We start from the raw sequence: 11,364 nt of genomic DNA on the forward strand, positions 1-11,364 counted from the left end.
CAACATCGGGGCAGAGGAGCTGGCACCCGGCACAGCAGAGCTGGTAGCCACCTGCCCAGCTGGACCCCTCCGGGCTCTCCCCCACGCCACGGGGAAGCCCGTGCCCCAGCGTGTGAGGTGGCAGTGCCGGTTGGAAATGAAGGTCCCATACAGGACAGGGATGGGATCCCCCAGCCAGAACTCCTCCATCCTCCCACATCATCCTCCCTCATCCCAAGACTTGTGTTCCCCCTTGTGCCAAAGGTGGCACTTGTGCGGGGGGTGCCCCAAGTGCAGCTCTGGGTGCATCGCTCTGCACTGAAGAGCTTTTCTGCAAATTAAGGTCTAGAAATTATCAGCTGCTAATTACCATTACTTTTCGCTGTGCTCATGCTGCCCCAGAGTCCCATCACTGGCCTCGGGAATTGTTTGTGAGGTCAGTTGTGCTGTGGGTCCCCGTGGTGGCTGGAGGGTGGCAGGGGCAGCAGGGAGGTGGGAAGGGCCCCTCGGTACCCCGTGCTCGGGTGGCCCTTCCCAGAGGCAGCTGTGAGAGCTCGGCTGCCCGGGACCTTGCTGGGATGTGTGGGGGGAGCAGGCGTGGAGCTTGCAGGGCCCCGGAGCCAGCAAGTGCCTTTATTTACAGCACTTGCAGTCTTGGCTGCTTTTCCATCTCATGGAAAAAAAAACAAACACCCAAAACACTAAAGAAAACCGAACAAAAACAAACAAACAAAAAACCCCAACACTCTTCTCCATGTCATAAGATGAGATGGTTGTGGACTGGTTTGTGACTCTTTTAAGAGCTCAGCAGAAGGGGGCATGGCACAGGGAGAAACAGCAGCCCTGAGGCCCCAGGTGTTGAGAGCCACACGTTGATCGAAATGAGGAAATTTAAGTCAGAGTCCTCTGCCCACAGACACCTCCCTTCCTGCCCTCGCCTGCTCTCGAGCTGTGCTCAGCCTCACCACGCTTTCCTCTGTGGTTTGTGCCCCATAAAACGGCCCTGCTGCTGTGACTAAGTTGCAAATTAATCCCGAAAGCAGCACTGAAAATCCCCTTTATGGCAAAAAGGGCTAAGGGCAGCCATCGAGCCCCTCCTGCCCACCTTCTCCTGCAGGGTTTGGGGGGAGACCTTCACCTGCCCACTGCTGATGGGTGGCCTTGCAGAGATTCTCCCTTGGGGTTGATTGGGGATGGGGGGAGCCATCAAACCCCAAGGGCGAGTCTTGGGGTGAATGTCATGGGGCTGGGTGCTGCCACATGCCTGGGGGCTGCAGAGGCTTTTGGGGCTGGTCCCAGGCTGGAGGTGACCTTGTGGAGCCCGTGCCAGGCTGGGTCTGGTGGGTGGGTGACATACCAGGAGCTACTGCATGCCCAGGGGGAGGCAGCTTGGCAGCCTTGTCCTTTGTCAGTGGGCAGTAGGGTGATAAGAAGGCATGAGCACAGGTGCCATGGCTAGAGCTCATCCCTGAGCTGTGGAACCACCCCCAGGGGACCCTTCCCCTCCCAGCTCCATCCAGCCATGCTTGGCCACTTGCCACCCCCACTCACCATCCCAGCCGTGCTCCTGGCGTGAGAGAGGCCAAGACGCCTTCCCAAAAGCACAGGCCTGAGGCTTGGCTGCCTTCCAGGGCTGGAGTGAATTTGTTTTGGAGATATAAGAACTATATGTAGCAGCAGGAGCCAGGGAAAGGTCAGGACACAAAACTCAGGGCTATCAATGGCACGAAGGGTTTGCATACAGGTCTGGCTGCAGGAGAGGTGGCAGCCACCTTCCTAACACAGCCGGTGGTGGGAGGACAAACACAGCAGCAGGGTCGGAGACAAGTCCCACACACCTGTGCCAGCGTTGCTCTGGCAGCCCTGAGCATCTGCTGCAGGTCCCGTGGAGGTTTTAAGGTCACAAGCCAAATCCTGGTCCTCTTCTCTGCAGCCACAAAGCAAAACCTCATCCCCAGGGGCAGGGTCAGGGTTTAAATGCTCATTTCCTGCCTCTTTGTGATTTTGTTCCCTGACTGCAACGTTTCATGGTTTAATTGCTTAACCTACTTGTAAAACAGGAAAAGAGGAAGAAAATACAGTACAAACCCCCACCTCACACTGAAAGCTGAAGCAGAGGCTGCAGCCAATCGTGCTGGCTGCCTCTGCACAGGTGCTCCCTATCACTGGCACCTTCAAGATGCCTCAGGTTCTGCTGGAAAACCCAGTTAATCCATCCATAAACAGTTTTGCCCCAGACTATTAGAAATATTTAGTTCTAAGACTGTGGATACTTTTTTATATATATATATATACACACATATATAAATGTAACTAGGAGGTATTTTTGGCACAAGCCTCCTCAAAGCTAAAGCTTTCCAGGAGAAGCATGGCCTGCACCTGCAGGATGCTTCAGGCTGCTTCTTCCCTGGCCAAAGCCATTCCAGCTGGAACAATTCCCAACCCACTCTCTGTGCACACAGTGGATATCAGAACCATCTTGCAGGTCTACAAAGTGCTGTGGGTGATACCAGAGACACAGCTCCCACATGCTGCCCTGTCAGTGGCAGCAGAAGGTCCCTCTATATTTCAGCCACATTTTGCTTTTCACTCTGTCTTTGGCAGAGGAGCTCCCATCCCAAAGGACAACTGAGTTATCAGGAACAAAATTAGCTCCAGACACTATTTTAATTGTTCCTAGAGATAGGAAGGGTGCCTGGCTGGCAGCCTCAGGGCAGGTATTTAGATTTGCTTGCTGATACTGGCTTACCTCTTGCTCCCTTTAGGCATTTCTGAGTTCAGTGCAGTTATCTCAAACCACCCTCCTTGAGCATGATATCTGAAGCCTCATCCCACTGGCTTTGGGGCATGGGGGAGAGGTGTAAGTGCCCTGGATCTGTGCTGGGAACACTTCCCACGCTATTAGGGTGACCAAGTGTGACCAGTCCTGGGCTTTCTGTCCATGGACATCACCTTCACCATCAAGAAGTTTGGGCAGGTGAGGTTTGGGAGTTGATCCCGGGGAAGGTACCAGCATCCTGCTCATGGCAAGGCTCAGATTATCCAAAATCCTTGGGGGCTTGTGTGACCCTGCCATGCCAGGACAGTCCCTCTGTACAGCCTTTGCTTTGTGACCATAAAACCTGAGGGCTCTTGAGGTTCTCATGATACCCCTGGGCTTGCACAGTCCCAACTGTCTCATCCACCACCCCCACACACACACCAGACTCCAAAACCCAGCCTGGGGTGCATGAAATAGCAGGGGGATGCACATTGGATGGGATGGGTGCAGGGGGTAGACCAGGGACCCTGGGGACACTTTGCAGGGAGGGCTGCCAGGGCTCAGTGGCATCCCAGAGCACCCCACACTTGCAGGAAGGAGAACAAACCCCGTGAATCCCAGCCTCCCGGTGCCTCCTCTCCCCGCCTGGGCGGTGTTCAGCCCCGCGGCCGCTCACGCCATAGAAGGGAAGATAAAGCCCCGGCTTTGCAGAGGCTCCGAGTTTTCCTGCTCTCTCTGGCAACTGCTCTTCCCTCCGGCTTCAGCAGGGGGGCTGCAGGGGGGGCGGGGAAGCCTGTTTGCTTGGCTTCGCTGTTTTCCCCCAGCCGGGCTCCCTACCCCAGGCTGTGTCTGGCCCGAGCTGGGGGGCGGGGGGTCCCCAGCTCCCCGCAGCCTGCAGGGCTGGGTTCCCTAGGGACTGGTATTTTTAGGGGTGGCTTTGCCGGGGGCTGGAGGGCAGCAACGTGTCTGCAGGTGGATTCCCTCACCCGCGGTGCATCCACAGCCCTGCCCAGAAGATCAGCCTGGTGAGGGGCATCAGGGGCCAGACCCACCCCGCGGCGGGGAGACTGAGCTGCAAGAGCAGGCGAGCTCTGCTTCTGTCTTTCGGCAACAGATAAAAATACAGCCATCTCTCCTTCTTTTGTTGTTTTTTTTTTTCTTCTTCTTCCTCGCCTCCAAGTGACTAAATGAACCTCGTGCGGGGCCGGCAGGCATCCCGCGGGGCGGCGGGGCTGAAAGCAGCTCCCGGCTCTGGGCTCTATCAGCCCCGGCAGCCCGGGCAGCGTGCGGGAGTGCGCGGGGCCAGCGGCACATTCCTGCGCTCCTGAGGTCATTCCCTGCCCCGCCAGCCCTGCACGAGGTGGGCGGCTGATGTAGCGTTGTTTTTCATTTCTCACTCCTGCTCCAGCACGGGCTGGGTCAGAGCCCAGCTGGGCAAAGCCCCAGGGTGTGTTTGGGGCGCCACGAGGTGCCAGGGACCTTGTGCTCAGGTGCCTGAGCATCCCTGGCCAGTGGGGACAGGGCAGGAGGAGGGTGGCAAGGAAGTGCCACAGTCAGAGCCCTGCCCAGTGCTGCCTGCTCTCCCCCACCAAATGTCTTGCTGCTGGAGCCTATTTTGCACCAGCACCATTTTATTGTTCCTGAGGGGGAAGGAATTGTGAGCAGCCCCCAGGTTTTCCAGCTGGTGGCTGGCAAGAGCTCAGGGTGTGCATCTGTGGGGGCTCAGGGCAGGCTGAAGGCAGGAGGTTGGGCAGGGACCACTGTTGCTCCAGCACCCGTGTTTTAGCACGGCTGAAGCATTCAGGGTGCCCGGCTGCAGGGTGGCCTCTGCCTGCAGTCGCCTGCCCCCCTTTGTCCCCCATTGCTCCAGCCCCCTCTCTCTCTGCCAGAGACAGCTAAAAGCCCAGCAGCAGAGGGGACCAGCTTCCCAGGAGCTCACAGCCTTGAAGACAGAGAACGGTGAGAAGAAAATGTGTGTCTCTTCCCCTGCTGTGCTTCCTCAGTGTGGCATTAGAAAGGTGGTGGGACAGGCCCCAGGGCAACCAGCCTGCACTGGGGCCAGGGAGGATGGGTATGAAGGCTGCAGCCTCCACATGCTGTTGGTACAGGTGAGCAGATGTGATGGCATCCTAGGGATGATGGAATCCTAGGGATGATGGAATCCCAGGGACCCTTCCAACCCACCGATGTTAGCATCTCAGGGACGATGGCATCTCAGAGATGATTGCATCCTAGCCTCTCCTCCGGGCAGGAGGCCTGATGAACTGTCTACTCTCTGACCCTGCTAGTGCCATCCTAATTAGTATTAATTTCCACCAGTGAGATGGGGGGGAAGTATTTGTCCACTGGGAAGAGGACAGGGGCTGAACCCAGGCCACTGTGCAGGCAGGTTGGCTGCCCAGAACATCCAAGCAGCCCAGTTAGCAGGATGCAGCTGGCAGCCCTTCAGCCTCCTTTGCCTCGCAGCCAATGCCACCCTATTTCCTGAGGATGGGAAGGAGAAGGCAGCACTGGGAGAAGAGCGGACGGAGAGCTCAAGATTCCTCCGAGGGCAAGAGGAAGAATGGCTGCAGGATTCCAGCCAGGAAGGGACCACGAGAATTGCCCAGGATGTTAACATCCAGGTTGGTCAAAGAGGCGGGTGCTGCTGGGGAAAGCACCTGGGCAGGGAGTGTGTGGCCAGCCAGGACTTCCCAGGCACAGATCTGACACACACTGGACTGGGGTCTCCCATTTTTGGGAGAAGGAAGGTGTTAGGAAGGGGTTTGGAAGCCCAGAAGGGTGCAAGACTGGTAGCATGAGGGGCAGGAAGGGCCAGGGCTTCCCTTACACCAGGTCAGACATGTAAAATTTGTCATCTCCCTGCTTCCTAGGTGGAAAAGGAAAAACACCTGGAGCTGGAGGAGCAGTTCAATGCCCTGAGGAGAGAGCACATGGAGACCCTGCAAGGTAAGAGCCCAGACTGGAGGGCTTCCCACAGCCCCTCTCTCCCCCCTGAGTTCTCCTGCCTCTCCTGCTTGGTGTGGGGTCGTGGGAATGCTGGCCCCCTGCTCTACAGCATAGTGGGGCTCTGGTGAGGCTTGCTGCCCTGGTGTCCCCACACCTGTGACACTCAGCTCATGTCCCGCCTGCAGAGCTCCAGAGAGCACATGAGCAGAAGCTGCTGCTGGCAGAGTCCCACCGCAGGTCCCAGGAGGCCTTACAGGTACCTGCAGAGAAGTCCCTGGGAAGGGGGTGACTGCGGAGGGCTTGAGGACCACCTGCTGGCTCCACCATGGTGCCCCAAGCTCCTTGGTCCTTGGTGTGTCCAGGGGTCACAAAGGTTCCTCCAGCCCTGGGGTTACTGGGGTGCCATAGCCCAGCAGTGCCCCAGCTCAGAAATAAATCCCAGACATCTCTCATCCTGCTTCTTCCCTGGCTGCCCTAGGAGACGATTCAGGCACTGAATTCCCAGCTGAAGTCCTTCCAGGAGAGGATGAAGCGGGTGGAGGAGTCACTCTTGAGCACAGACTACAAGAAACACATCGAGGTGCAGGGAGGGGTGGAAGGGAGGGGACTGGGGTGCTTCTCTGATGGACCCTGAGACAGGGTGGGGGGCACAGCTGATGTGGAGAGCAAAGCCCTTTCCCTGGGAGATGCGTGGGCTGTTGGGATCCCTTGAACACAAATGATGGGCAAAATATAGGTCCAAACCCATCCTTGGCCATGCAGGGCCCCAGCCGAGAGCACTGGCCCTCTGTGATCATGGAAGGGGGGAACTGACCCATGGCAGATGCCCCAAGTGCCCACCCCACTGGAGGTAAAGCACCCGTTGTGTCCCACAGGAGCACGGGAGCCCCAGCCCCTTCTGGGAGCAGGAGCTGGAGAGCCTGCACTTTGTCATTGAGATGAAGAATGAGAACATCCATGGCCTGGATAAGAAGCTGCTGAACGGTTGAAGGGGGGTGGGTCAGAGGTGGGCTTCCTTCTTTCCATTTCTTCTCCCCTCCTGAATCGAGGTCAAGTTGACTGGAGCTTTGAGCAGCCTAGTCTAGTAGAAAGTGTCCCTGCCCATAGCAGGGGGTTGGAACTAGATGATTTTTATGGTCCCTTCCAACCCAAACCCTTTCATGTCATTTTATGAATCCTGTCCAGAAATTGCAGCTGAAGTGGAGATGGACAGAGCCCAGTTCCTCTCTTGGAGAGGGGAGGGGACACGGATGTAATGCCATCACACTTCCACCCAGGCAGCATTCTCCCCAGGACAGGGTGACAGGGGGTTCAGGGGCACTTCCCAGCTCCCTCCTCACCTTGTGCCCCACTTCCAGGCGGAGAGGAACCTTCTCTTGGAGGAGAAGGTGAAGACTCTCCAGCAGGAGAACGAAGACCTTCAAGTTCGCTCCCAGAACCACTTAGTCATGGCAAGGTAAGTGCTGGTCCCACCCGCTCCCTGGTGGCATCTCCGATGGGGGGCAACCTGCAGTGCCACCGGGTGCTTCGAGGGGGCTGGCAGGAGCTTTGTTCCCTGCGGCTCCTGCAGCTGATGCCATGTGCCTGCAGGCAGCTGTCGGAGGAGCTGCTGGCCGCCCGCGGGGCGCTGGAGAAGGAGACGCAGCTGCGGGAGCAGGTTTGCCATGAGAAGGAAGAGCTGCTGTACCGGGTGCTCAACGGGGGGGACGGATCCCCCTTCCCCATCGCTGCCGGCGACGTGTCCCTCATCGCCACGTAGCACATCGCTGCCCACGCCTCTGCCCGGGGGCTGCCGGGGCTTTCCTGCGGCCATGTGAGCCCAGGGCTGCTCTCACCAGTGCCCCCAGGGCTGCTCTCACCAGTGCCCCCAGGGCTGCTCTCACCAGTGCCCCCAGGGCCAGTTGAGCTCTCAGGGCTGCCCTGTCCGACCGGGGCGATGGAGCATTTCACAGGACACTTGCCCCTGCCTTTTCCCAGCCTGTGTGGGGCTGCAGGGAGGACCCTGGGCAGCCCCTTGTACCATCCCAGCAGCCCTTCCTCTGGTGGGAGGTTGTGGGGGGCTTTCTGGGGGTGAAAGGGGTCAGCCAGGACATGCCGACGTGCATTGGGCTGGATCCAACCCAGTGCTTGGCTCTGAGCATGATCAGCACCGGTGCAGCCGGGGGGTGAGGTGAGGAAGATGAGGTGGTCACTGGGATGAGGATGAGCAGCCAAAGGATGAGGAGGGTACTGGGGACACAGTGGTGTTAAGGTACCTCATCCCCTTGGGAGCATCCCCAGGAAGCAGGTGGCCAAGCCCAGGGCTGAGCCATGGAGGCTTTCACGAGGCAGCAGCAGAGGGCAGAAGGGACAGGAGCAGCTGGATGCATCTGCCACCTCCAGCACTGCACTTGCTATAGACCATGTCAATCCATCCCAGTTCAGGGCTTGGCCTCCTGCTCAGACTGCTCCAAGCCAATGCCACCCGCTCCCACCATTTCCAGGGATAGCAGGGATATACCCCTGTCAGAATCTGCCTCACTCCCTGGGCAGGGGCTCAGGCAGGGCTATTCCATGCCCTCCTCTCCCCATCATCTCCTTCATCTCCAGCCAACAGCTCCCAGGGATCACTCCTGCAGCCCAGGCACACCCCCACTCACTGTCACACAGACACCAAGCCCTCCCTGTCCTTGCTGCCCAGCAGCAGCACCACCAGCCCCACCTTCTCCCCCAAAGCCGGGCAGAGGCTGCACGCCCAGAGATGCACATTCAGGGAGCAGAGCATCTTTCCAAGGGGGAGCAGAGCACCCTCCCTAGGGAAAGCACAGCACCCTCCCAAGGCAGGCTTCAGTCACATCACTCCCTGCTCTGCATCTCCCTTGAAGAAGATACTCCAAGCACAGCTGTGGGTCAGGGCTGGACGCACACAAGCACTTTCCACTGGGTGCACGAGTGTGGTGGGACGGTTGCTGCTCCGGGGGCTGTCACTGGCCTGTCCCCTCCCTCGGGGCTGTTTAGCCTGGGTGTGTGTACATGTGTGTGTGTCTGTCTGTGTGTGTGTGCACCAGGCCAACGTGCCACTGGCTGTAACAATTACAAGTCTGTATGAAGCAGCATCCCCAAGAATCCCATGTCAGTGGCTTTGGGGACCAGTGTGGAGCATCTCGGAGGAGAGACATGTGCTCCACACCTGGGGCAGGGGGAACATAGGGAGGGGTGGGAGCAGGCACCATGTAGCCACAACAAGGGAGCCCCAGAGGAAGCCCCACTGCCAGTCCCCTTTTTCCTGCTCCTTCCTTCATTTCATTAATTTCTGTGGCCTCCCAGCACAGGGTAGACCCCAAAGGAGCTGTGGATGTGGCAACAGCCCCTTCCGTCTTTTGTTCCAATCCTTATTGGGAAAAAAGCAGCTGAACAAAGCAGCCAGGAAGGCAACATGGATGAGGAGCCCAGCTCTCACCCAAGAACTTCCATGGGGTGCCCAGAGTGGAAAAGGGGAGTGCCTGTTGTGTCAGAGTAATGTCCCACCTGGGGGCCCCCTGCTCCACACATCCCCACAGCTCTGGGGACAGGTGGTGGAGCAGCCTCCAGCTTTGCACAGCAACCACAGGGACATGAGGGGACTGGGCAAAGGGAGACAAGGCTGGCAGGGTTGGGCATCCTGCTCTGGGCACCTGGTATAGCATCCCACTCCCCTGAAAGGGCATCCTGCGTGGGATCCAAGGGAATGTGCCCAGCTCTGGGAAAGCAGAGCGCTGGGAACCGAGGAGGAGGAACAAATTAGTCCAAAAACGACTTACCAACAGTAAGGAGGAAAAACCCCAGCACAGGCAGTGCCTTGGTGGGCACAGGAGGACAGGTAGATCCTCCCTGCCTGCCTTGGGTGCCAAGGCAGCAAGGAGGGTCAGGGCAGCACAAGAAGCCTCTGCTTTGCTATGAGCTGCTGAGGGACAGGGTGGGCAAAGGGATGGGGGGGGCTGAAGGCAGAGGTTTCAAAGGCAAAAAAAACCACTCCAGAACCCAGCAACAGCAGCAAAAACACCTGTCTGCTTTATCATCTCCAAACAAAACTCCTTGGGCAGGGGCTTGTCATGAGGATTCAGGTTGCTCAGGGAGGTTCACTAGACTCAGGAGAAAACAGCTCATTTCAGGCTGTGCTCCTCCATGAGCTGGGACCTTCAGCCCAAGGGGACTCAGGCCCTCAGGCACAGGGTGGAAGGGGGTGGGGGAAGGCACTCAGGGACCATGACCTTCTCAAGACCTTGCTGACAAGACCATAATCTCCCTCACCATCAGATGAGGAACAATAGCAGAAAAGCAATGTCTGCAGGTCACAGAGAGCCCTGTGCACACCCCAGCCTGTTCCTCCAGCTTGCAAGGAGCAGAGGAAGGGGACATCAGCCATGCAAGAACAAAGCAGAACAGGATCTAGAGCACCTAAAACATGTCCATGCTCTAACCATAGGGCTGTCCTGACTATGTGGGGCAGCCTCATGTCCCCAGTGGGCCCTGGGAGCTGCTGGGCTAGCATCTCTGGACTGGGGGCCTCAGCACACCATGACACAGCCAGGGGCACTGGGAGAGTAGGGCTGTTGTCCTGCAGTGCAGCACAGGGAGAACAAAGCTGTACTTGTCACCCACGCTGTCTCACATGAGCGAGGTCTCCAAACACCAACACCAGCCTAAGGGAACATTGCCCTGAGGGAACAACTGGGCATGAAGGAGCAGCTGGTGCTAGCTGGCCAGGAGGGTCTGCCCCTCCCAGGATGCCTCCAGTCCCCTGGGGGCCACAGCCCTGTGGCTGCATGTCCCACTCAGCCTGGGGTCCCTGCTACCTATGACCACCATCTCCCAGAACAGGCAGGACTGAGCAGCTCAGCTGCCTTCGAAGACCCAGAGAGGTGCTCTAGCCAGCAGGAACCACCAGGACAAGCCAGTAGCCTTCAACATATCGAGAGGGCTCTTGGTATCTGCTCCAGCTGGTATCAGCTCCTGGGGAGCTCTACCAGCTCCTTCAGCCCTTCACAGCTTCTGTGATGGCTGGGGCAATGGGTGGTGGTGAAGAAGGAGCTGGGTTAATGTGGGCGAGGCAGGGAAGGAAGTGGCCTCAGGGGACCGCAGGCAGCGGCACAGCCTGCCAGGAGCATCTTCAGAGACTCATCTCCACCCTCCCGGTACCTGCTGCATCCTCCACCCACGGCTGTGCTGCAAGGTCTTCTCCCTGTGTCTGCAGCAGGGGAGGGGAAGCTGGGGGGCCAGGGAGCTGCACCTCCCCAGCCCCTGGTGCCAGGTCTGCTCTCGCCCCACGGCTGCTCCTTGCAGAGTCCCGCTCGGCACCTTCCCCCTTCAGCAGCTCCCGGGTATTTTGCAGAGTCAGGGATGGACATTTCCCAACCACGACCAGGGGAGGGGGTGGTCCGGTGTGGGGAGGCAGCAGGGTGCCCTGCACCCCGGTGTTGGCCAGGAAATGCGGGCAGGGGGACAGAAGGGGGTGACATTTCCGCGGTGGAAGCACAGTCCCCTCTGTCACCTTGGCAGTGTCACACGTGGGCACAGGACAGCGCCGGGGCTTTCCTGCGGAGTCACCCCAATCTCCGCACCCAGCATCGGGTCCCCCAGCCCCGAGGGCACCCAGAGAAACGCGGGGCTGAGGTCCGGCCCGGCGGCGGGGCAGGCAGGCAGGGCACGGACCACCG

The 11,364-nt window shown here is 58.6% G+C and overlaps 2 protein-coding genes across 2 annotated transcripts in view; one reads left to right on the forward strand and one right to left on the reverse strand.

Annotated features, from left to right (window-relative positions):
* The window catches only part of GM2A (GM2 ganglioside activator), an 11,705-nt gene extending 8,957 nt beyond the window's left edge, over positions 1–2,748 (reverse strand). Inside the window, exon 1 of the mRNA XM_010002131.1 lies at positions 2,729–2,748. Within this exon, the coding sequence (XP_010000433.1) occupies positions 2,729–2,748 (20 nt within the window). The remainder of the gene's footprint in view (positions 1–2,728) is intronic.
* A 172-nt stretch (positions 2,749–2,920) lies between these two features.
* CCDC69 (coiled-coil domain containing 69) lies at positions 2,921–7,448 on the forward strand. Its single transcript, XM_010002132.1, is given in 9 exon segments — positions 2,921–2,956; positions 4,630–4,699; positions 5,207–5,364; positions 5,614–5,689; positions 5,875–5,945; positions 6,168–6,269; positions 6,565–6,684; positions 7,048–7,145; positions 7,280–7,448. Coding segments are annotated over 9 exon segments (900 nt in total).
* Positions 7,449–11,364: the final 3,916 nt, after the last annotated feature.

This window comes from Chaetura pelagica, unplaced genomic scaffold, assembly GCF_000747805.2.
Source record: "Chaetura pelagica isolate M959 unplaced genomic scaffold, ChaPel_1.0 scaffold356, whole genome shotgun sequence".
Taxonomy (NCBI): domain Eukaryota; kingdom Metazoa; phylum Chordata; class Aves; order Apodiformes; family Apodidae; genus Chaetura; species Chaetura pelagica.